Genomic DNA, 26,359 nt, shown 5'->3' on the forward strand with positions numbered 1-26,359 from the left:
AAGGAACACTAAACATTTCAACATAAATAAGTAATAGCATGATTGAACCTGAATTCTTGATCACTTCAGTAATTGAAAATCGAGTGATTCTTCATTAATAGGTTTACATACACAGCAGGCTTACATTTCTCTCCAGGGCAAATTATTCCTAAAACTCAAAAGTACTAGGTCGTGATGTACAATCATCTTCTGCATGTTACTGTTCATCTGTCAGGGGATTCCTAGTGTTAAGCCTAGAGGCCAAAGTTTCTCTCTACAAGCTTCAGAATATCCAAGAGTGTATTTATGAACTTACTGATATTCATAGCACCTAATTCAAATTGTGATACAGGCTTCAGATTAATAGATATCTTTTCAGAAATACCACATTTGTTGTTTTATGCACGATTGAGTTTCACCATTCTTAGTAAACAGAACTTACTGAGCTATTATTTCAGTCTAGAAACACAGCTCTTGGCTGTTTGGTGCCAAGCAGTTTACACTCTCAGTAACTAAGGGCATGTTTTGTAATCACTCTTGAAAAGATGGGGAGATTAGAGAACTGAAAGTAAATTAAGAACACAGGTGCACTGCTTGATTCAGTTTAATGTAATTTTTGCAAGCTGGGTATGACAGGTTTCTGGGGGGTTTTTTCTTCAATTTACTTGTTTTCTTCACTGACATGCAGAATAAGACCTGACAAGAAGCTCCTCAAGTTATTTTTTCTAAATAAATAGCAGACCTGTATATTTGAAACTAACAGAAGATTCGTCTTTATGACATATAAGCCTTCAACTGTAAGGTCCAGTAACATATTTATTTCTAGAGATTTGTTTCTTGTGTTCCTCAGTGGTTCTCAAATACACAGGAACCAAGAGAACAACGTACTTGTGACACTCATAGTATTGGAAAACAGCTTTGTGTTCCTCTATCACTGCATATTAAAGAAACTTTTTAGTATCTTGATAAAATTAGATTCTATTTAGTAGAAAGCAGGATTTCTATCTCTTTGAGATTAATTCCTTCTGCCAGTCTGAGGCTGAAGTCAAGATAAAAAATAAAGCACTCACAGAACATTTATATTGTTTGTACCAGCAATCAGTGTCCCAGGCACTGTACAAACACAAGCTGTTAAACACTAAAGTGGCTTTTCTGTTGTTGTTTTTGTTTGGGATTTTTTAAAAGATAAACAATAAAGTGAAAACATATAAAATACAAGTAAAAGTTTGACCAAATCCTCACTAAGGATCATGTCTTTCACCACAGCCCCAGTCATATTCCCAGTGTCCTTCTTACTGTCTGGCTGCCAAAAATGCATTGATCTTCAGGACAGAAAGGACAGTCAAATGTATCCTGGATAAGGCAGTACCATGATATGACACAAACATAGTTCTTAAAAAAAGGAAATAACTATATGCTGTCAATAACAAGGTTTCTACCAAAAGTAGGCTCATGACAAATGACAAAAAAAAAAAAAAAAAAAAAAAAAAAAAAAAAAAAAAAAAAAGGCAGGCAGGCTAATGACAAAAAAGCCAGAAAAAGGAGTCATGATAAAAGCTATTTCTGCTTGGTCATGCTAAAAGCTTATGAAAAGATATTTAAGAAGATAGGCAGGAGACCAGGCAGTTCAAGGACTGATATTTAAGTCATCAGTAGAAGGAAAAATGAAAGAATAACCAGAGAGGAGAAAGAAAACCAGAAATCAACATTACTGCACTTACATCTTTGAAAATACACTTTGTAATCAGCAATAATACAATCAGTGTTAAATATTTATGAAATAGAAGTGAAATTTGACAGTAAAATCTCATCACTGATTATCCGTTGCAATGTCATAAAAAGAAATTAAGTCAATTGTGCCTTGCTGTAACAATAAACAATTAAACATACCTGGATGAAAGAGATTCCCCAATGAAGACTTCATTGAGTGCTCTCACTGGTAAAAGATGTGGGCCAGAAATATCAGATCCTGCAGATATCAAATATAAGAGTTTTGAATCATGGATTTAAAACACAAGTTTTCAAAAACATTCACAATTCACTGGAAGACAGATTCTGCCTGGGTTTGTGTTCTAGACCTAATGCTCCATTTTTTTCAAAGACTCATTTTTTCACTGATTTACTCTGTGGCCAGTCACTGTCCTTTACTGGAGACAATAAATATTTAAACCAAGGTCAGCAATGACGCTTAAGTTCAGACACTTTTCCCTGAAAAGGCACAGGCAACTAAGCAGAATGAAGTCTTCTGTCAGTCACACTTGCAGCCAAGTCAAATTCATGGCAGTGACTTAACAGACATTTCTGATGAAGTTCAGAGAATTAGACTTCATACCAAAAGGTAATTAAAGGGGATTAACAAGTTGTTCATGTTGACAAGGACTTCTTAGTGAGCAAATGCAGTACTGGACACTGGTTAGGCACAGAACCATGCATCTTTCAACCCACCATAAAGAAAAGAGCTGAAGGTGTTTAAGAATTATCTACAGACAGATTCTCACGTCTAATATCTTATTTGCTTGCTGGTAGTCCAAGACCAGCTTTTACAACTATCAATTAACCTGACTTAAAAGTTGGCATGTATACACAAACACAAACACATATGCTCAAGTAGTTACAGTAACTCCAAGAGACAGCATTTTAAAAAAGATCAGGTATTTTGACAGCAGGTATTTCAAATACCAAAACTTTTACAAATCCGTATCTTCTATTGCAAGTTATCATAGCAAAGTGATTATATTCTTGTCAGATTTTAACCTACTTTGATCCTGGAATCTTTCATTTATGTGAGCCCTGCTGTGTTGCTCTTGGCTTAGCTGCTGTTCATGTAAATCCACTGGGGTTGTGTTAATCCCAGTTCCTTCAAGATACAGTCGGATTCTTTGCCGCCACTGCCACCTGAGAGGAGAAAGAAGTCAGTATGAAATATTCATTAGAAAATTAGATAGGATCTGAGAGTCTCCACTCTCAAAGCAGAACATCCTAAGAGTAGAAACTAAATATATTCAAAGTCATATTTCAAGTTTTATAGCTTCTACTACAACTTTTAAATTTAAAAAGTTAATAATATGTAATTGTAAATTCTTTATATTTACCAATTTGCTACCTAATCTTTTTGCATGTGTAAAATAAGAGGACAAAAGTAGTACTTTAGTAGGCCAAAAGTAGCCTACAAAAATTGTAAGTAACAAGCTCTCTTCTTGAGGCATGTGATTCTAATATGTGAATGAATGACTGATACAATGCTTTTAAGAATAAAGACCTCTCAAGAATTTACACAAAAATACATACTGTATTTTGACACCTTTTGTTTGTATTTGACATGTTCAGAAAAGCAGCTCTATGCACCCCTTTATATATAAAGGCCCCACGTATCTTCTCTTTTAACAATCCCTCCTGGCCCAGGAATTTAGGGTGCTTAAGAGGAATTCATTTGAAGCAAGAGAAGGATATAAAACCCATGTTACAACATTCCAATTTTTTTATTTTTCCTTAGAGATATAAATTCCTTTTCCTCTTACAACCTAAGATATTTCATAAAACAAAATAGCAATAGTTTTGACTAAGAAAGCAAATCACAAGAGAGTGTTATGAGCAAATCTCTTCCCTGTTCTTACTGTTGATATCCAGGTGACATTAACCAGTTTTTCATAAAATTACAAGAAGCTTACACTTTATATGACTACATTGCTAGTTTTTCCTCTAGTCATCTTTACAGAGCCTCTTTTACACATCCTATCTGCCCTTAAATTCCAAGTATGACTTTAGGTAGTCACGCAGAAAGCATGCAGTGAGTATCACTATACTAGAATGGTCCTGGCTAGAACATGTCACATCCCCCACAAAAGTAGAAAATGGGACTGTACCATCCCTATTCTGAGCACCTGCTACAGCACTGACCACCAAGATAAAAAGCGTGGACAGTGTGATATAGTTTGTCCTTTCTAGCAATTCACCATCCACTACAACTCCAAGATACCAGAAGCCCTTCCAGGCAAGGATTCAGATACCCACCTATTCCAAAGTTTGCTTCGGGCCAAACAAATCTAAGAACTCTCAAATGAAATACCTGCCCATATGCTTGCTTAAGAATAAATTATTTTATTATCTCCTATTTATTAATTTATTGTCTCCTATTATTTCAGAAACATAATTAGAGAAATCCTTTCTGCTTGGCTCTGGCGAGGTTTCAGCTCCATAATGAGCAGTAACAGGAGTGTCAGCAACAAAAGTATAGCTTTGTTTCCAACAAAACATCAAAATTGCCAAATGTCAAGGGAGGTTATCTGAAAAAGCACTATGAGTTTTACTTAAGCAAATTAGAATGACGGGGACTAAAAAGCTTCTGTTTTCTAAATCTTAGAATATGTGAGTAGAAAGCACCTGCTCCTTTAGAAATACATATTGAAACTCCTTCAGTTATTTATTCTGGCAATTGTATTAATTCAATTTCAGAACTATTGTATGGCAGTTACACTTCAAGTTACAAACTTAATATGCTAGAAGTATAACAAAAATCAATTGCTATATACTTTCACAAGTGACTGATTTCTGTTTGATAGCTTGTCATCACAAAAATATTCTGTAAAGTTATACTACAGAACAGTGTCTCTTCATAAGTAATTATTAAAAACTCTTCTCTAGTCTGTCCTTTAAAATTCAGCTTGTTTTTTTTTAAATCAAGTGAGATTATTCTATTTTAAAAATATCAAGTACTGGAAGCATCAAGCTATATTCAGCATGAAGAAATGTTTGCCTTACACTAATTTGTCAGCAAAATTTAAGCCACTCTATCTCAATCACCAAAACCCCAGATGCAACACACTGACCATTTCCTAACTGTATGTGTTTCATTAGCTTCTGTTCTTATGGCATTCACTGTACTACATGTTTTTGAGTCCTTATGATGCTTGTATCCCAAATTTTCTGTTCAGTTCTGCTGGATATTAAGTTCCGCACCTCTAAGACAGTTCCGAGAGCAGAGGGGAGGAGAGAAGAAGTGCAGAGTTTGTTATCAGACACTGCACTCACTCTGCTGCATTCCTGCTCATGGACTGCATTGTCTGCAGCACGGACAGACAGTGGGACAGAGCTCTCCTTTGCTTTTAGTCAGTTTTTAGCTGGCTTAGGCAGTGAAGTTCCCCGGACTGTGGCGTTTCTTTTTCTGATCAGCTCTGCTCAGGACTGAAAGCCCAGAATGGCACAGGGAGCTCACACCTGTGGCCCATCAGGGCTGGAACGCGGCATTCCAGCGCCACAGGGTCGGACAGGAGACTGAGTGAGCCGAGCTACAGCCCATGACACGGGCTGTGTCTGAATCTGCCATCTCTTCAGAACAGCGGCAGGCTCCATTGTTTAATACTGTTCATTTTTTCATGTTTGTGAATGTTTGTGAGTACTTTGCTTGTTAAATGAACAGTTTTTTTCCACTTTTCTTGAAAGAGATTTTTATTTTCAAACCAGCTGGGGGAGGGGCAGCTTGAGGGGAAGCTTTCACTTCAAAAATTTCCTCCAAAATTTGCTCTGAACCAGGACATTCCTAAAATACATAAACCAATATACCCCTCACAAGAATGCAGTTCCTCATTTACGAATTTGCTAAGTCAGAAGTGAAAATCAATTATTGCAGGTCATCCCAGAAGACTTTTTTTCTGGAACTGGCAGTCAGTTTTATCATTTGTATGCCAGTCTCACTCTTGACCAAAAAACTCATTTTTCAACATTATAAATATCTACACAGAATTCACAATTTGAGCCATTAAGATTTTACTAAGCTTCAGCTACTTCTTAGGAATTGCACATGATTAGGTGCTTCTTAACCCCTCTATGTTTTTGAAAACCAAAGATCAGTGAATCCTACCTGAACTCACCACGATAAAGCTTCTGTAGTGCTTCAGGAAATGAATGCGTGTATCTCACAGGCAAGCACAGGTGACCTTCTGATCTGGTAGCCAAAAATGACAATGAAAATTATAGTATTATTGTTCAGATTTGGTACCTTTGGAAAACAAAACAAGTCTCCCTATGTGTTGCATCTAGCAAAGCTACACTTCTGAGACCTTTAGGACTCTACTGTTCTTGCATAGTACCACATCAGCAACAATACACTGCTCTCAGCTCCTGGAGTCTGTGTGTCTGAGACAGGCTGTTTCTCCCACATTCCCGTAAAAACTGTCTGTTCAGCTAATAATCCTGCAGGAGTATAGTTCCTGTCACCATTCTAGGCAAGCAATTTAAGCTTATTAAACGTGGCAGGTGAGGAAAAAAAAAAATCTTTCTCCACTTACACACAAGTTAGCAACATGAACAGCTAAGCAATAAGCCTAAGATGTAAAGAATCTCATGTCAAAACTAGAAGACTAAACCCTGCTCCCTTTCATGAGTAATATGTGACTATTTGAAGGCACTTGTCATTTAAACCCCACTAGTCAGGCTTGATAATGCACAATAGCTACTCAGAGCATTTGAGAAGTTTTGGAAGAGAAGGTATTAAAGGAATTAAACCTTTTGACCACCACTTTATGTACTAGGAACAAATTAACTGTCAATAACAAAAAAAAAAAGCAGAAATATCACAAGCAGAAATCTCAATCTGGACTTCTCAGCCAGCAGAGCCTTGGTAAATTCTGAGTTTCACTTGCAATCCATTTGAAGGTTATACCAACCAAGCAATACTAACACACTGCATCTACTGAGCTGTAAGATTGATGTGAGCAGGTGGGTGCAGCTTGTGCAGAGTTTATAATAGGACAGCTAAGTGCCAACAATTGGTTCAGGAGTGTTCTGAGCTATATTATGGTTTACATTAAGAAACAACAGTAAACTTCATCTGAGACTCTACTGGATCCACCTTCTTCACAAAAAAATTAAGGTTCTGTGTGTTCAGGCATCACACTTAGCTGCTTTTACCAAGTCCTTCTTCCTAAGTTCTGTATTGCCATCTCTAACCTCAAACTACTGGAAGTTAACTAGCTGCAAGTGCTGTTACACTGGTATGTGAGAACATCTGTGGCACCGTAACACAGGCATGCTTGTCCAATATTACTTAATGTCCTCTAAGACGAGACAGGACAACTCCCTGTGCAAACTTCTCTAAAAAAATAAGAGATTCCCTTGGTATCTACAACCCACTAAAACAGACATTTATGCTGCTAAATGCTACAGATATGCCTCATGTACCACAAAAACATATGCACAGTGTGCCTAATATTAAATAAAACATTGCTTTCCCAAATATGTTTTTACCTTTCAGGATCAGTATTTATTCCGATGACTGGTTTAAATTTATCAAAAACCTTACTGGCTGCCAACAACATTGTACCATCACCTACAAAGAAAACAGATCAAAAGTTAGTTTCACTTCACATTCTAGTACCCAAAATGGAATGTACTCCAGCATTAGCGTTATGTGCATTTATATCAACAACAAATCAGGCAAGCTGGACAAAAATACAATGGGACAAAACTACTGACACCTTATCAAATAAGAGTAGTGACAACTGAATTTGAGATAGCAAACATGACTGGAAAAAGTACAACTTATCTGACAGCTATACATGCCCAGGCAATTGAACATGGCAGAAGCAAGCTTTAAAAGAGATTTATGGGACTTTCTGTACATTTACCAGCAGATAAGAGAAATTTTTTAGCAAAAGTAAATTTAGAAAGTATTGCTAAACAAAGCCACAGGGGACAGGAAACAAAACCGAATGTTACTGTGAGTCACACAAAAACAATGACTTCAGCTTCACTCCAGTTGTCTTCCTAAGACAATTTAAAGGTTTTATTTGGCCCCAAATAGGCCACTTGGAAAAGATATCCTGGGTAAGTAGAAATCTCAGAAGTAGAAATCTTTAAAAAATCTTTCTTTAAAGTAGAAATCTTTAAATGTGCTGGTTTCTCCAGATATTGGTATTGGATTTTTTCCTGTCTGTTAAACACAAAGAACACTATAACCTCATTCAGCCTTTGCAAGAAGATATAAGCTCTGAACAGCACACAGACACAAAGCTCTGAAAACCTCAGATGATGTATTACTTCCCAGCTGCTTGCCTCAACCATGAAAAATTTTGCCAAAGACAAACTGGCACTTTGGTGAAGTTCTTTGAAATCTACAAGAGTGTGATAGGATGCTCCAGGAATAAACCTTTCTACCCATTATTCATGGTAATCAGTACCTAAGGGCAAACTGGACTAGTGGGAAGAGAGAAAACTGTGGTCAAGCCTGTTTGCCACAGATGAGTGAACAGTGTGTCAGAGCCCAGCAACACAATGCTGTATTTGCAGCATATCCCAAAAAATAACACTGAATGAATTGCTGCAATCCAATATTAAAGATAAACAATCAGGTTAATTGCTCTGTTGGTTCATCTGGAAAACACTGATCAGTGGCACAAGATGCTCAGAAGCTGCAGACTTTTTACCTGTACCATCCAACTTGATACGCCAGTCACTGGATTAAGTGTGAAAGCAAGAAAGACAGTTTGAGCAAGGGGACCACGAGGTAGTTTGTTAGTCTACACCTCACATCCCAAAAAAAAACAACAAGTAGGTTTTAGAGTTACATAAAACTACATGACATCAAGAATTTTATCCCTTTTAGTTGATAACTATAGTAAATTCCACAGTTTGTATTGTTTCACACATGAAAAACTTTTCAAGTGGCCATGCACTGGGATTCACTTCCATGGACTACAATTTTAGATACTAGAAGCGACAAGATGGTCATAACCACTGCTTTTTGTCAGATTTTCTGACAATTAGATAGCAATTTGTTTTCAGAATGTGCATTATTTCCAGTTGCTTCAAACACTGTCAAGTATTTTTGTGAAACATATCTACAAAAACATACTGAAACAAATACTTCCCTTCCATAAAGTCATACCTCCTGCTGATATAACAGCATCTGCCCACCGAACTGTCTCTTCATTATACTCTCGACGCTTAACAAGACGAACTTCTATCCTTTCGTTCCTGTAAAGTTCAGAAAAAGTCTGAATTCCGTTTTGTATTGTTCCTTGTCACAGCCTTCCAAAAAGCTGTCATGCAGCCAAGGAGTAATTGCAGTCATATTTGGCTTAAAAACACTTGACACACAAATCTTATACCACTTTCTTGTTGATTTTCATGATATAATAGAACATGCTAGTCAACTGATCTGAGGCAGTTCACATGACAGCTCTTTCAGGAATGACTGTTCATCTGCACCCCTCTCTTTTCAGTATTTTATTATTTTATTTTATTATTTAGTATAAATTATTTTATTTATTTTATTATTTAGTATTTTCCTATTTTATTAGCATTTGTAACACAAGGCTCTTCCTTTTGTTTCATACAATCCACAGATATTTGCACTGTGTCTGAAATCTTCAACATCCACACATTCTTACCGTAAGCTGTCCACAACATGCTCCACGTTTTTTGTATGAATGCGATGCCGTTCCAGCAGACCAGCATAGTTAGATCCCTTCAAGGCAAGCTGTAAGACACAAATAGTATTTGTGGAAGTTAAGTACAGTAAGTGCTCTTGAGCAACGCAAATAGAAGCTATAAAAAAAGCATGTTATTTTCTCTCAGCAGAGATACATTCTTATAAGCCTTCCATTAATTACATTTCTATATACACAGCAGTCAGGTTATATTGACTAGTTCATTAAGTTCATTAAGCAAATCAAATGGCCACAGCAGTCAGGAATTACAGACTACACAAATATGCAAACAAGCATACTACATTGACTTCCATGCAACTTCAGGCACTTTGCACCTCCTGAATCTGCCAACTGATTTAAAGTCTATGTGAATCCACAGTTACACTAACTATACTTCTGCCATGTGCTGAAACACCCAGTTAGCTCAAAATTGTGCTGTAGAGAAGACAGACAACAAAAACAACCAACAGGAACGACAATTAAGGAAACAGAGCCTGAAACACCCCCAGCATTACCCTTCAAATTGTATTTGAGCTAAAATGGAAGACTGCCAAGTGCTCACAAAGGTGACATTTAATCTGCATCAAAAAAAGCTTAAGGACAATCTACCTAATACCTTTGATACTGTTCCCTGGATTTTACACCACGTTTGTCAAACAAGCCGATAACCATAACAAGACAAACTGTGTAGGTGCATTCTAGTCTCATCCTTCCTGGAAACTGGAAAATTTGAATACTTAATTAATCTCAACACACTCTTCAGACCACAGAAACATTTTGCAGTTTATACAGACACAGTCATAAGCAGGCAGGTGAGATTACTGACTTGCTGCAGATTACTTTTGCAACAAGTTTTTGTGCAAGCAATTCAGTCACCATATGTTCCTTATCTTATTTAGCAAGGGGGGGGCCTCATCTGGGGCTGATACTGCCAAATATGTCTGCACATGGAGATAAAGAAAGTGAAAGAAAGAGGGTGCAAAGGATGTTAAGCAAAAGAAGTCTATAAATACATTCATAGTGAAAGTGATCCTGCTTTGTGCAGCAGGCTCCTGATGCTCCTTCTAGCCGGAATTAATCTGCAGTTATACTGTCACTGCTTTCTTTTCCCTGAACAGTTAAAACCAATTTATCAGCAGAGAAACAGAACTTCTCCTAGAGTTTGTCCACAGGAATTCATCTGTGCCAGAAGCTCTAAACAGCTACTTCCAGCAATTTATTCAAGTGCCTTTATTCAAAGTTTTACACCATTCCAAGAGAAAGTGGTGCCAGACAGCCTTGTCTAATCCCATTTTCATAGACTTCTCAACTCCAGAGAGAAGGGGAGAGGGCTGTCAGGATATGACAGTTGAAGTCAACCACAGTCCAATACCCAGGAAATGAAATCTTTATTCATCTGACACCAATTCATCAAGAAATCCAACCATGAGCTAAGCATGCAAGACAGACTTAGCACCAAAGTAGTTACAGACAAGAATGTAATTGGCTGCTCTGGAACTGCACTGCTGTTCCATTCAGTGTATTTACAATTAACTTGCAGGAACAAAATCTTCAGGTGGTCTTAGAACTGGGATCAGGAAACCACTTCCAGCAGAGACTCACAGGCTGCCTGGATGTATCAACAGCAGTGGGAGCAGCTGCCTGCCAGCTATGCATGATCACACACAGACACAGGTATGTGGACAATCAGAAAACATCCAGATAAATATTACAGGTTCTTTCAAAGCTTGCTTGCATTGGTTTACTGGGATACAATGTGCTATGTCTCATTAATTGCCTCACATGCTTAAACCCTTTGTTTCTACTCCTGAGCTACAATGCCTGTGCACCCCGGACACCTCTTGGTCTTGCAGAGTCCACGGTGTTACGCTGTGAACTTGAACGATGCCCCGTGGGCTCCGGGGAGTGAAAGATTACACAGGGCTATGCTTGTTACAGAACAGCCCATGGCCAGGTCTGCTGACAGCCTCCCATCATCCACGTGGAGGTGAAAGGAAAAGGTAGAAAGGAAAAAAGGAGGTATTTGCCTCCCATAGACATCTGCTGCTGAGCAGCATAGGTCTAATTTGCTAGAATAATTTTCAATTGCACATTCAAAGCACAAATTCATCTTGCCTTATGACAAGAACAAGAAATCTACAATCAAACGATTTCCAAAAAACACCATTACTAAAATCAGGGTTCCTCTACAAGTATCTGCAAATGAAACAAACACCTGACAAGCAGACTGCTGTGACAGCACACTTTTTTCAGGCTGCTGTTAGTTCTGCACAAAATAGAAACCATAAACTCCATCTTGCAATTTTATGTACCTCATTTATTTGGCTGATTTGTCAGCATGCTATCTTTCAACTTGATGGAAGAGAGCTTTTATCTCTGAACAATAACAATGTAATATCCTCTGTGTGATCATTTGCAGGTTTTTGAGCCATCAACATCAGTGGTAAGCCAATAGCTAGCTTTTCCCTGGCATCACCAGGAAGGAGAGGTATGGGTAGTGCCATTGCTATGGAACAGAGTCTGTTCTGTAACTTATATTTGCCATAGCTGAGTTGAATTATTTCATCAACAGCTTCAGAAAACAGAAGAGGTTGCTCAGCAAATAAACTATCAGTATTCTGACAACTGGATGAACCATTTCAGCAGCACTGTAGAACAGGCATTGAATGTGTAGATCTCCTCTAGACACAAATACAGAAGGCAACACAAAGCCAAGTGACATCAGAATACCCACTGTTGTCTACCTATGTGGATTATGATTCTTGATTTAGAAAATGGAAAAAGCCATAGCTGAGTCCTACTGGCATTGCTCATTAAGCATTAGAATAAACGAGTATGTTCTCTCAATACAGTAACATGGATATCGTCTGGAGTGAATTTGTCAACTGAGCACCTCCTGCACCTCATCCTAGAAGAAGCAAAAAGTGATTTGGGTTGGAAGGAACCATAAAGATCATCTAGCTCCGGCTATCCTGCTCTAGACAGGGACACCTTTCACTAGACCAGGCTCCTTAGAGCATCATCCGATCTGAACTTGGACACTTTGATGGATGGTGCATTCACAAGTTCTCTGGGCAACCTGTGCCTGAGCCTCACCACCTTCACAGTAAAGAACTTCTTCCTAACAGCTAAGCTGCATCTTCCCTATTTCAGCTTAAAGCCATTCCCTATCAATACACTCTCTGACAAAAAGTCCTTCTTCAGCTTTCCTGTGGAGTCCCTTCAGGTACTAGGAGATGCTATAAGCTCTCCTTAGAGCCTTCTCTTCCTGAGGCTGAACAGCTCAAACTGTCTTGTCCTCACAGGAGAGATGCTCCAGTCCCAAGATCATCTTTGTGGGCCTCCCCCAGACTTGTCCAGTAAGATTAAATGGAACTTTTCAGATGTACTTTGGCCTTATATGAATGCATATATATTCTCATTACTAGCATTACATGCTTAATTTACAGCACTAACCTTCATGCAGTCTTAAAGTGCACCAGGGTGGAGTTAATACCAATCACTTGTTTTACAACTGTTGGTCACTGAGGAGTTAAAACTAAATGTCTGACTAGAAAGAAGAAAAAAAAAGGGAAAAAAAAATAAAATAAAACCCATAACAACAAAAAGCATAGATCTAGAAACAATTATTCTCTCAAATTTCCACAATGAACTTGCCCACACATGTACCCCAGCTGGAAAACAAGAACAGATCCCTGCTTTACAATCTACCTAATTTCTACAGAAAGAAGCACCAAACAATAGAAACGGATTTAGAGATCAACAGCTGAATAGAAAAAATCTGAATTTTAAACTCAAGACAAAAATACAATGAGCACTAACATAACAATCTGTTTCTAAGCAGAGTATGGCTCTTTAAGTCCTGTATTTTCAGAAATTGTCTCTTGAGATTTAACCATGTGTCCCAAGTATAGACAAAGTTAGTATTCAGTTTTGCTCTGCTTAAAAGAAACAAGATTTTGACAGACTTATAGAAAAAATATTTTTCTCAATACATTAAGGTTAGAACTAGAACAGCTTTGAATATAGGACATGTTTCAAGCCATCTCTCAGCATTCCTGACTAAACTTGACTTTCATTCAAAACTTCCTTAATTATCAAAGACTGTCAACCTACAGGCAAGTAATTACCATATGTTCTAGTGTCACACTAAAAACAAATGCAGTTTTCTTCACAGGTCAGGCATACACTAAACTTCTGGATTTCTTAGGAGCTCTAAAGAAATACTACGGTTCTCTATTTCAAAATGTTAAAATAATCCACATACAAGTACATGGTTCAGCTTCCAAATCTTAGATAATAAAATGCCAACACCAAAACAGATAAAGAAACTGAGAAGCTAACCTTAGCAGAACTTGCCGAACAGGAATCTGTACCTTGGAGACAGATTTCAAGTGTTCCACAGAAAAGGGTCTCCTAAGGCAAGGCACAGCAAGCTTGAACCACAACACCAAATTGTTACTGTTTTTACCAGCCATCAGCTGGAACTGATGGGGGAGCTGAATTTCATGGTTGTGCACAATAGACACCCAGGTTTGGACATGACACTAACTTTCACAGTAAGCACAGGACACCGCACCTACCCTCAATTTATAGCAGAAAACAAGCACCATTTGTGAGCTTCAATTGTTGTATTCACACCCGTGACAGCACATTTGCTGACAACACCAGACATGGTGCAGTTGATACGGAGGGTGGAGGTGTCAACCATGGGACCGTGACAGGCTTGAGGGCTGGGTCTGTATAAACCTCATAAAATTCAACAAGGCAAGGGGCTGCACGCGGGTTGGGGCAATACCAATACTGGCTGTGGGCTGAAGGGATTGAGACCAGCCATGGAGAAGGACTAGGTGCCGGTGAATTAACAGCTGGACATGGCTCAGCAATGTGAGCTCACAGCCCAGAACAACACCTCAGGCTGCATCCAGAGCCCCGTGGGCAGCAGGGCAGGGAGGGGATTCTGCCCCTCTGCTCTGCTGAGACCCACCTGGAGCACTGCATCCAGAGCTGGGCTCCCAGCACAGGAGGGACAGGGACCTGCTGGAGTACAGAGGAGAAAAACAAAGATGATCAGAGGGCTGGAGAACCTCTCCTGTGAAGACAGGCTCAGAGAGATCTTTAATATTCCTCTTTTCACAGAAGTTGCCTGACTTCTTAAAAGAGGAAATGTGATCTAATTGTTCTTGCACTAGAAATAGTAAATGCATGGTCAGATCTCATGGTTTGGCTATAGATGATGACTCAAGACAATAAGGCAACCATATTTAAAAAAAAAAAAAAAAAAAAAACCTAGTAAAATTTAAGTATTTCTTGAAAAATTCCAGACTTATTGAATAATAACGTTTGATAAATCACTGACTTAATGGGGCAGGTTGACCCTGACTGCCTGGATGCCAGGTGCCCACCAAAGCTGCTCTTATCACAGCCCTTTACAATGAGATGGAAAAGAGAAAATAAAGGAAAGGCTCACAAATTGAGATTAAGACAGGGAAAGATTAATCACCAGCTACCATCACAGACTAAACAGACTCAGCTTTTGGAAATTAACTGAATTAATTATGAATCAAAATCAGGGCAGGATAATGAGAAGTAAAACAGATCTTAAAAACACCTTCCCTCCATTTGTCCCAGCTCTCCCCTCCTCAGCAGAACAGGGACATGAGCATGGGGGATACAGTCAGTTCATCTCAAGTTGTTTCGGACACTGCTCAACTAGAGGAAGCTCTTTCCCCTACTCCAGCCTGGAATTAACCCATTTTGGGACATCCAGCTCCTTTAAGGGCCTGCAGTCCAGCTCATTCAGACTTGCACAAGTGCTCTGAAACGCCCTCTAAAGTGAACCTTACAACCAGTCTCAGTGAACTTCAAATGCACTGGCTTCTGATAATTTATTAGCTAAAAAATTCAACCCATAAAGGCACTGTTCACAGGAAGGCTTTAATAATGAGTATTTACTTTAACTAAAGCATCAGAGAAACCAATCAGGCTCCTGAAACAAGCTCCTACTGTGGATCAGAAGTACCAAGGCTCAGGTTTAAGTTTCCCATAAGCCCTTGAACATGAATCAAGTTTTCCAATACAAACTACGGTTGAGCTGCAAGTCATAGCATTAAATCCAATTCCTCCTCCCTTCCCAGTCTGGATTATTACATATTATACAGGCTCTAACTACTTACTTTTAAAAAAATGCGCTAAGTTAATCAATGCAGTAAGACAGTACTTACCACACAAGAAAGGCAAGGCTGGAGTTACCTGACCAGGACTACTGACTGATTTACTAACTTGCTGTCAATTGCTCAGTATTTTTCCCAATATTGCTCCTGGCTACTTGCTATGTTTCTACCAGTTTCCCCTGCATCACCCCTCATACTGCAGAAGTCCAGAGGACTACTTTAGCTAGGAGTATTTTTTCCTTATATTTCCTCACTTTCTTCTTCAGTAATTTAGACCCCCACTTTCATTACACCATCACAGCAAGCCTTCAATTGCTGCTGTAGACTAATCTTCTGCAGAATGATGACTATGAAGTATAGATATTGCAGCTTTTTGTAAACCGTTACTTCTGTAATAGCTGACTTAAGTGCAACATTATGTTTCTGAATTTTTACAGAAATGCTGCTTTAGGGCAAGAGTTTCATGCATACATGAAAAAAAGTTAAAATGCCATGAACTGTTTTCTAATTGTTCATCCACCACATTAAAGCATTATTGTCATTTTAACCACATCTGAAGAATACACATAGTGGTTTGCAATTCAAAGGCTAAGGCAGAGCAAATTTGTGTTAACTATAAACAGTGCTATAACTGTAAACTGCTTTCTTCACTAACAGATTTCTAGAAAACCTGTGCAATCCAGGCAATTCAATCATTCTCATTAATTCAGCACAACACCAACATGATGCTGTAAATCACAACTAAGGAAGTACTTAAAACCACCATTAAAGCCACTTCCAAGAAGCAGCCCTCAGCTCTTCAGCTGTATAAAACATAGCATGATTGGTGATATAGTCCCAGAAGATTAATTTAGGAGAATTACACTAAAATGCCCTACTATATGTGACTGAGTATATTTGAGTGGTGTACTGGAAAAACAAATCTTACAGAAAAAATATCGCATTTAATTGTTTCCATCATTTTCCAGACCCCTTTTAGAATAACAACATAGGGGGAACAATATAATAAAGTAGATGCCAGTACAGTGACTTAATACTGACGCAAATATATCAAATTTCAAAGGTAAATATAAACAAATGCACACCATGCTTGTGTAACTTGAAAAGCATTTACACCCATCTCAGTTTCCAGTGGATTAGTTCAAAAATTTTATTTGTGTCTTTAGCTTTATATAATCCTAGTGGAATATAACCTGTGTCTTGAATTCTGTATGCTTCAATTCACTAAACTGAGGTAGTACTTCTCCCTCTTTTCAGGTTAAGGTAGAGAATAGTAGAATCCTAACAGCTTTAAAACACTTTATGTGCTCTGTAAAAGAACAACCACTGAAAAAATTCACATTACAATGTAAGAAGAGATGGGTAGTTTGATTTCAACCAATGAATTCAAACCAATGAAAAACTTCACGGTATCACCTCATTCATTAAGGAAGTTTCTATTTAAAGATACTACCTTCAAATATACCCTGTACATGTGAATCCACAAGAAGACACAGGGGTAACTGCCCCCATACTTACTGGTTTTCAGAAAAGCAAGTTTTTTTTAGTTGTCTGCTAAATTACCAGATTTTATTTTAAAATTAGAACTCAGTTGAACTTTGAAGTGTGCATATTGCTTTTCCATTCTGCTGCTTTCTTTGCATTTGCAAAAATCCCAGTATTCCGAAAATATGTGAGTAGCACTTTATAAATAAGTGTTTCAGAGGATCACAGGCATCAGTATTGAAGCGCAGTCTTCTAAACCAGAAATCTAAGAACAAAATACCTGGATATTTTCCAAAACCGTATCCTCAGGTGGTAGTAAAAGTTACAAGCCTGTAATACTAGTACCTAGGAAAAGTAATTTAGAAGTAATACTAAAAGGGTATCCTTTACTACTTAATATAAAAAATAGCAAATAATTTTTCTGTAATTAAAACCAAACATCTATCACCTGTCCAGTTAAAGGTAAAACAATACATTTCCCACAAGATGGAATTTTCTACGAGACACGAAAACTTTACTGCACAGACTAGCAACAACTGATGCTGCACACATCTAAACTAGGAGCAGGATGGGAGTATAGTGCTCTGCTGCACACACCCCCCACACCCCATGCACAGTTCTGAGGGGTTGTTTTGGCACACAACATAGGAGCCCCAGCTGAAGCTCATCTACCTGCTGGGCAACACTCCTTCCTTCCTTCCTGGCCAGCCCGGCTCAGGATATTGCTGCTGCCCTATACATCACCTGAGCAAGTTCACAGTGGCCTCATTCAGGGGAGGCAATATCCTGCCAACAGGTTACCTCTTCCCTACCCAGACACCAGTTTTCTATAAAGCTGTATGAGCTTCACATCACTGTGATTACCATCCCTAGCAATTAGTTGCAGTCATCCAAAAGAACCAAAACTTGTTTCAAACCTCCAGCTTACTCTCCTTCCCTTCTCCAAATAAAGACACATAAGCCAGCCAAAACAGAATATCAACTCTAGTCCACACTGAACAACTTCCTTCCAATTAAGACCAAGACAAACATAACTTTTCACATGAAAAGAGACTTTCAGAGATAATTAAAACAGCATATGAAATGTGTTTGGACAGGTAAATTGCTCATCTTCCCTAAATACCTTGCAGTTGTGAGAAGACAGCAACTTATCACATCTGCACTATCAAATCAAACAAGTCAGGAAACATGCTCTACCTATTACTGAGGCATTATATTCTCTTAGTTTATGTAAGGACAACAGCAGTGGTTCCTCTGCATGGATTTACTGAGAGTGAAATAAACAGAAAATGAAACAGCCTTCAGTATTAGTTGACTGGATCATTCATTTTTGTAACTAGTCATATTTAGATGCTAATCCCAGTAAGCCAGGTCACTTCTGGTAAGTAAACTGTTTGTAAGGACTTGGGAGAAAGATTAGTATAACTTGGTAACTGCAAGTTTTAGAAATCCAACAGCCCCTTAAATTTCTTAAAAGCAAAGAGAGGGTTTAGTAGATCTGTAAAAGTAGCCCTTGCTCCATCTTTCCACCATTAGTTTTGCTCTTCTGCTGTCTGGACTGCTTCTTTACCTCTCTTATCTCTGTGCAGAGAGAAAGCATTCTGGAATTGTGACCCTGCAGCTTTTGACTTTGAAACATTTCATAGTGTTTGTATAATACAACTCAGTGTCCAAAAGTAAGGCCACAGAAGGGTTTAAGCTACAGGTGCCCAGCCATAAAGACTTATTAGAAATGTCAGCCAGTCACCTCCATTGCTGGTATTCTGCTTCCTGGAGGATACTGTGATTTATACTGTATAAATCATAGATAATGATATATACTAATCATATCATATTTTAGTACATATTCGTGTATGCCAATGATTCATTTTCAGCCTCCTTAAACATGGAACAAATCTCATCTCATTAGGATGTGCGCCCAAAGGCACCACCATTTCTAAATTAAGTTACTTACTGCATATTCAGCCTAAATACATAAACACACTGATTGAAACAGCTACGTTCAGGACTGCTCTCCTGTCCTGGTGATCAGGCAGAACTGATTAAGCCCACAATTTTCATTAATTGTGCTATACTGGTATCTGATTCCAAGTACAGACATCAGCTATCTTCTAGAAACTTGCAAACATCTCTTTTGCTCACAACAGGCAGGCAACAAGCCCAGGTATGGTTGCTCAATCTAAACCTCCAACACTGCCTTGAAACTGAACTTCTGTATTTCAGATAGCCAGTGTCCGGACATCTGAAGGTACATGACAGAGGATGACAGCACCATGCTCTTCCTTTGGTACTGGCTCCCTTACACCAGAAACCTCCTCCAGGATTACCCAAGCCTGAGCCCCTATAATGGAATCCCCATGACCAACACTCTGGGTCAGCCAGCAGCTCCGAGCTTTAAAGGAGCCAAACCTCTCCTATGCTCTTTTGCTTTCACTCTTTGCCTGTATCCTAGCCTGAGGCTCTCACACAAACTCATCTCCCACCCTGCCTTCAGTGTGGCCCTTCAACACAACCGAGCTGCAAACCCAAAGACAGTGTGCCTGGGCTCATTTCTGTGATCAGCTGCCTTGGAGCAGCTTCCGAAGTCTCCCGAGGAGAAGGGGAGACACAGGGAGCATGGAGTGCAGCTAACACCAGGGAGCAAAATACATCGTGTTCCCAAGCTGCCCACAATGGCACTGTGGGGGAAGGACACTTCACAGCAATCACTCTGCTACAAAGTGATCTCCCCAACAGTGAGGATAAGAGTCTTCTGAACCTTCACATAATATATTCAGTGAGGCTGCCATTAACTCAGTCTGAGGAAAAAAGATCTGAGACTAGAGTCACAGCAGAATGCAAATACTGAAATTTTTACAGGTTAGCTAAACAATTTAAGAAATGGGCAGCAAGGATAATTCCTTTGCTCTCTTATTTTCTGTTTCAAAAATAAAATTCTGCAATACCTTTTCAATGTGTTCTTGCACAAATCTTTGTATTCCCGCCCATACAGCAACAGCTTAACTCAGTATTGCTACACACATGGTTAGGCAAGCTGGGCTTTGTCTACCTGGCGACACCAAGTTTTATTGCTGCAATTCATCACAAGGCAGCATTTTAAGGGGAAAGGTAGATATTAAAAAAGCACCAGTCCTAGAAAAGAAATTCTAGAACTGTCACAAATACCAAGAATTATTATGTACCTGTAAGTTTCTCCAAAAGGAGAAACTCTAAGTTGTTTCTGCAACTATTACAATCACCCACGGAGGTCACAGTTATTTCTTTTAAAATGCATATTGAGAGTGATACAGGTTACCCATCATGCAAAATATGCATTCTCATTAAAAAGGAAACTGCAGCTACCACTACATTCAGTCATGAGCACATTAAGGGATGTGCAATGCTGCCCACAGATTCAGTGTTCCAGTCCTGCCTGTACAGAAGCAGTTAGGGAAAAGTAACCAAACCCAGTCTGCTTTTCCTGGGCTTAGCTGCACATTGAGGACAACCTCTACATTCAACAAGAAATAATTTCTCACAAAAAGCTAAATGAAAAGAAGAATTCTTATTGTTGAGCTGTGAGAGACCTTTTTTTCCCTTAACTACTGTACGAAAGGAAGTACCAGGACATCTCAGCAAGAGGAAGCTACATGAGAATCAACACAGACTGACATTCAACTTGTTGAACTGTGACTACACAGCTACACAAAACATGTAAAAAATGTCTGGACAGGAATTCTATAGGAGGTAGAAGACCAACTGAAGCACATAGACATTGCTGTAGATACTGTACATTTTATCCTGATTCTTTACAGAGAAAGGCTATGCAGCCATTTGTCCTTGCTGCATAAGTTAAGCACATAGACCAGTTTAGTCCAAACGTTGCAAAGTAACAGAGATCTAAAATATTTCCAGTTGTAAGAGACCAAAGACTTGACAGACACAAATGAATCTGTAGACAAATTAATGCAATGGACTTATTCAAAATCAAAGCATATTTATATGAGCTCATGGCATGGACTTCACAGATTGCTGGCAGCCAAAGTAATTCCTGCAGGTACCATCTTCCAGCCCACTGATGGCAGATGAACACTGGAAGACAATGACCGGGTAAAGGGAGATCTGGCTCAGGTCACTGAACATGATGGAGATGAAGACAACACGATATTGGGTGGACATACCAACTCTCAGAGACAGTCCTGAGTATACCTTCAGTAATGGACCTTTACATTAAAGGTATCTTACAGATTAACGAAAAAGGCTTCTCTAAAAACTAACAAGAAAGGTAGATCTGAGAGAGATCTGGCTGTCTGAACGGAGGAAAATCTGTAAGGATGGAGTGAGGATGTGAGGCAAGAAAACGGAGTAAATGCGAATCAGTCCACGCTATAACAAAGGGGATTTTTTGCAACATTGTGCTTTCCTCAGCATGCACTTCTCTAATATTTATACTACATACAGTAAGAAAAACACTGCAGTTTGCTGGGGGCTGCTGGAATCCCTCCGAGGGTAAAACCCAAACACGCTTACTACACAAGTCCCTCGGCACCCTGCAAGCGCTGAATGTGCAGCGGCGCGACTCGCGCCCCTCTCCAGGCCGTGCCCCTCGGCGGCTCCATCGGGATCGGGGGCGCTGGGAGGGCAGCGGCGGGAGCAGAGGCAGAGCCGCCGGCAGCAGGGGCAGAGCGCGGGAACAGCGGCCGCGACCCCGCTCACCTCCACGGCCGCCGGCTCCACCCCACCAAGGCCCGGCGAAGCACCAGAGACACTCGGACCCGGCACCCCGGCGTGCGGTACCACCCCGGAAACCTCTCCGAAGTCGGGCATCACCCCGGCCATCCCTCGCAGCAGCCGGGCATCACTCTGGGCACCCCCCCACCCCTGCTGCAGCCCCGCGGCAACGCCCCCAGTGTCCGGGACCGCCGGCCCCTCCCGCCGCTCACCAGCTGCTTCAGGTCCTCCTCAGAGAGCCCGGCGTAGCGGTACCGCTGCTGCTCGAACTCGTACCGCGTTGTCTTCACCACCACCACCACCCGCGACGGCCGGAACCCGCCCCCCGCCGCCCCCGACGCGCCCGCCGCCCCGCCCTCCCCGCGCGCAGCCGCCGGCCCCGCCAATAGCGAGCTGCGCCGCCGGATACCCGCCCCTCTTGGGGGCGGGGCCTGGGCGCTATACCCGGCGCGTGCGTCCTCCATGGCCAACCGGGGCACAGCGCCCCGGTGAGAACCGCCTGCGCATGCGTAGAGGAGAGCCCGCCCCCCCAACTTCTCTCCCCGGCTCCCCGCCCGCCCCTGCTTGGCCCCGCCCCGATTCCTGGTGGCGCGCGGGACGGGGCTCGCGGCACGTAGGCGGCGCGCGGCGGGCGGATGTCGTCGCGCCCCGTGCCCCGGGCGCCGTGAGGGGTTCGGGACCGACCCCCGCCGTGAGGGGACAGTGACAGTGTCCTCAGTGCTTCCCGCTGCTCCCCAGTGCTCCGCCCTGTCCCAGGGCACAGCGACAATGCCACCAGTGCCCCACTAGTACTCTTAAAGTCCTGGGAGGCAGCGATAGTGTTAAAGAGATAAAGAGGGAGAAATTACTTGGTCTTAGATCTCGTGTGTGGAAATCTCACGTGTTGCTGCTCCTGTCCTCGGTCTTTGTGATAGCTTTTACAGCACCGCAGAAAGGCAAATACGAACTGATAATTGTGCATTAGCGAAACTTCAGATAGCTTTGGGGAATTCTGAGACCAAGGAGTGTTCTGAGACTAAACAGTGTTCCTAAACAGTGTTCCTAAACGGTGTCCCCCACGCCCCGCGGGACAGCGAGCCCGCTCTCCTTGCCTGTGACGTGACGCCCCGCTGGGGCCGGGAGTGCGGGTCGGCACCCAGCAGGCCGTGGAAGGAAGCCAGGGGGATTGCCTGGCTGGGGCTGGCCTGCTTCCCTGGGAAACTGGCGGGGGAGGGGAAAATACTTTCAGAAAATAACACAGAAAGGTGGGGAAACACAGCACGTGCTGTGTTTTAGAAGGACTAAATACTGCATCTGGGGCGGAGAGCTGGTGTAGCTTAAAAGCTCTTTTTGTTATCCATGCCTGTTGTGGTCTTTTTGTGACATTTGCCAGTGTCAGGAAGGGCAGAAAGGACCTGGCTGCAGCATTGCAAGACAGCGTTTGGCGAGTCTAGGTAAAAATAAATAAATAAATAAATAAAATTATTGATCCTGAGTTACTTTTTAATATTGTAAGCAAGCTGTCCAGAAATTCTGTGGGGGTTTGCATGATTATCAATAACTGCATGCGCAGGCATCGACTGCCACAGACGGTCCTTCTGCACTGAAGGCTTCACTTAGACACGCATTTCTGGTTACTCACCTTGTTCCTCATCTTCCCTGGGGGAAGGGATTGAAACAGCAACTCCTGCCTGTCAATGCAGGAGCACTCTACAGTGCTTTGCCAGGAGTCTTAGGAAATAAGCATAGCTGCAGCCATTCTGTTCTTCCCACAAAACAAAGGCTTTCTCCAGTCTTTGCTGGTGCGTAGGAGGATTTTTTGTCTACTGATTAGCTTGGCCTTGAAGGAAAATATCACAAAACAGATTACCAGGAAACCAATTAAACATAACTAATTCCCTTGCTAACCAGAAAATGCCTCATTCTGTATAACCATTAACTTTTAGGTTGTACAAAGCAGTAGGTAATACAACATCCTGGAGACCTAAAAGATATAAGAGATTTCGAAAATTTATGACTCTGTTTTGAATGGTATCTATTTTATAACTTAAGTGACCATTTAGCTGCTCCTCTAAGATTTTGTGCTTTGTGTATTGTCTATTTATATTGAATTGTTTTGATTTTTGAAAATAAAATCAGTTTCAACCATTAAGTTTGAATATGGAATAGTATTTTATTTTGAAGTAATGCAATTAACATGTTATGGTCTTTGGAATTAATTAACACAGCAAGCTTATTGCATAAAATATAAAATATGTATTTAAAAATGTAAATTCAAATCAGTAGATGATTAAATTTCTGGAAACAATGCTGAAGCACAGGCTATGAAGTAATTAATACCTAGTTCCCAGAAGGAAGTCTCTGACAGGCTAGCTCTTTGTCAGAGTACACAGATTGTCTGATACCCCATTGTCTTTGTGAAAAGGATTTAAACTTTCTATAACATAAGAAATACAGTTTGTTGAATATTACTTACAGTTTGCATCTTACTTTATAAATGGACCTACTTACAAAATGTTCAGTAGTATGTAGTGTTAGACACTACATACACTACTAACCCCTCCCTCACTACAGTTCTTGGTTTTGCTGATACACAGCTAGAAGACACACATATCTGTCAAATGACCCTTTACCTATTTTGAGATATATTCAGTTTGTGAAAAATGACATGTCTTCATGCCCCATTTTCAATGTCTTAAACAATATACCCAGTAGATTAAGGGACAGATTAATTCATGCAAAATTAAACAAATAAATACAGGCATTTAAACCTGGTATCCTTGTAGGACACAAATGTGGTCTAGGAGCGAACTTCCACTGTAATAACTTCTTGAACCAAAACCAGCTTTGGTTTGGGCATAGAGTACTTAAAAATTCTTCATGGAAACAGAGCTTCAAAATTGCCTGAAGTTAGAAAAATGCTTCAGAGAAATGCCCATTTTAGGGCACCAAGGAGTTACTATTTACATGAGGTAAATTTCAAAACACAGATCCATAGAAAACCAGGCATCCTTAGCTCTACATGCTTCAAGATATATTGTGAATTTAAAACAATACCTGTGTCATACACAAAATATTCAGTGCAACAAAGTAACTGGAAAAATTGCTACATAAACAATAAATTATTCCCTAATTTCACTAGCTGCAAAACTGGCAATGCACAACTGTGCCAGCTGTTTTATATAAGATAATCTCCATATGTAGCCTATTTCCACCCAGAAGAATGTGTATGTTTCTTGTAGTGCAGTTACAATCTGGGACAACTATTCATTTCTACTCCTTCTTGAAGTCTTTGAATAATGGCTTCTTGTGATATTTTAATTAATAACAAGTATATAATTAACTTATCCAATTATTTGCATTGTCTAGACTTACTCTATGTGCCACTGGTAACAGAAAATTATTGTGGCTTGTTTGTGTTTAATATGGTGATGCCATCAGTGTGTTAGGTGCTTTCACAGGGGATGAGGTAAACACACCACCACTGTAACATTTCACAAATCCAAGTCCTCGGATTTTGAGACCAGCTGACCACAGCTGTTAATTCTTATAATCCAGAGGAAAACTCCAGACTAAAGCTTAGAGAGCGTCACTCATGCAACACATCAGAGTCACATAGATTAATGTATTAGCAAGTGTAGTCTGATAGAATTTCTGATCACAGATCCTATCCATGTGCTTGCACTTTGCTTGCAATGTATGTACCCTCATCACTGATTGCATAGTTCAGTTATGTAATTTAGTCATGTAATTTATTTCAGAAATTCCAAATTACAAAATTAAGGAGGAAGCTTAATCAAAAGCATAGTAAGTGCAGCTATTCTTATCAATGCAAATTACTGATTTTTTTACACAAAACCAGTGAGAGGAGCAAGCTTTCTTGTCCACACTTCCATTAGAACATATTTTAATTATCAGAGATTTACTTTTCTACTTTTCTTCCCACTCTTTGCTTATGCAAAGCAAACTACACCATCCCTCAAGTAGTCTAATACAATTGACTTCAACATTTCAGAAGCAATTTGAATATGCTCAAACAACTGCAGATACCTCATTTTATACTAATAACTTTAGTGTTTGTGAAATGCAAACTGTTCAGATTTGAAGTCCGCTTTTTAGATAGAGAACTGCTGTAGAATGGGCCATGCACGCTTTTTCTAAGTTTTTCTGCCAGCATGTCCCCATGGTAAGGCCTAAGGGAAATGAGGATGCTCTTTCCCTCCCTGTCCATGTCATACTGGTTGTCACCAGCAGTGAAAGCAAATGTGCCAGAATTTTTTCCTGTATTTGTTTATTCAATAGAGATATTACCTAACTCTTAACTTCACACAGTCTGCCAAAACTGTTTCAGAGGTCACTAAAGAGCAGGACATAAAAACCTGAGGAACAAGATTTATGAAGGGATACAAACACCTCCAAAATGTAAAGTAGGACATTCAGTCTGTCCCATCCAAAAATATTCTGCTAGAAGTTCCTAATCTTAGTAGAATATATTATTAGGAACTGTTAGTTTTCCCTCCTTGGGAAAATTACTGTATGAATATATAAGATATTCCAGCTCTACATCCCTTATGTATATAAATTTGTCACTGGGGTTTCTTATAAATA

General features: G+C 40.1%; 1 protein-coding gene across 1 annotated transcript in view; it reads right to left on the bottom strand.

Moving 5' to 3' along the window:
- Positions 1-22,236, bottom strand: part of NADK2 (NAD kinase 2, mitochondrial) — a 30,087-nt gene extending 7,851 nt beyond the window's left edge. The window contains exons 1-7 of the mRNA XM_041466123.1: positions 21,985-22,236; positions 9,366-9,454; positions 8,861-8,949; positions 7,222-7,303; positions 5,837-5,920; positions 2,738-2,874; positions 1,870-1,948 (exon numbers count right to left, since the gene is read on the bottom strand). Of these exons, the coding sequence (XP_041322057.1) occupies positions 1,870-1,948; positions 2,738-2,874; positions 5,837-5,920; positions 7,222-7,303; positions 8,861-8,949; positions 9,366-9,454; positions 21,985-22,236 (812 nt within the window). The remainder of the gene's footprint in view (positions 1-1,869; positions 1,949-2,737; positions 2,875-5,836; positions 5,921-7,221; positions 7,304-8,860; positions 8,950-9,365; positions 9,455-21,984) is intronic.
- Between the last annotated feature and the right edge of the window lie 4,123 nt (positions 22,237-26,359).

Source organism: Pyrgilauda ruficollis, unplaced genomic scaffold (genome assembly GCF_017590135.1).
Source record: "Pyrgilauda ruficollis isolate IOZ18807 unplaced genomic scaffold, ASM1759013v1 scaffold199, whole genome shotgun sequence".
In the NCBI taxonomy this organism is placed as follows: domain Eukaryota; kingdom Metazoa; phylum Chordata; class Aves; order Passeriformes; family Passeridae; genus Pyrgilauda; species Pyrgilauda ruficollis.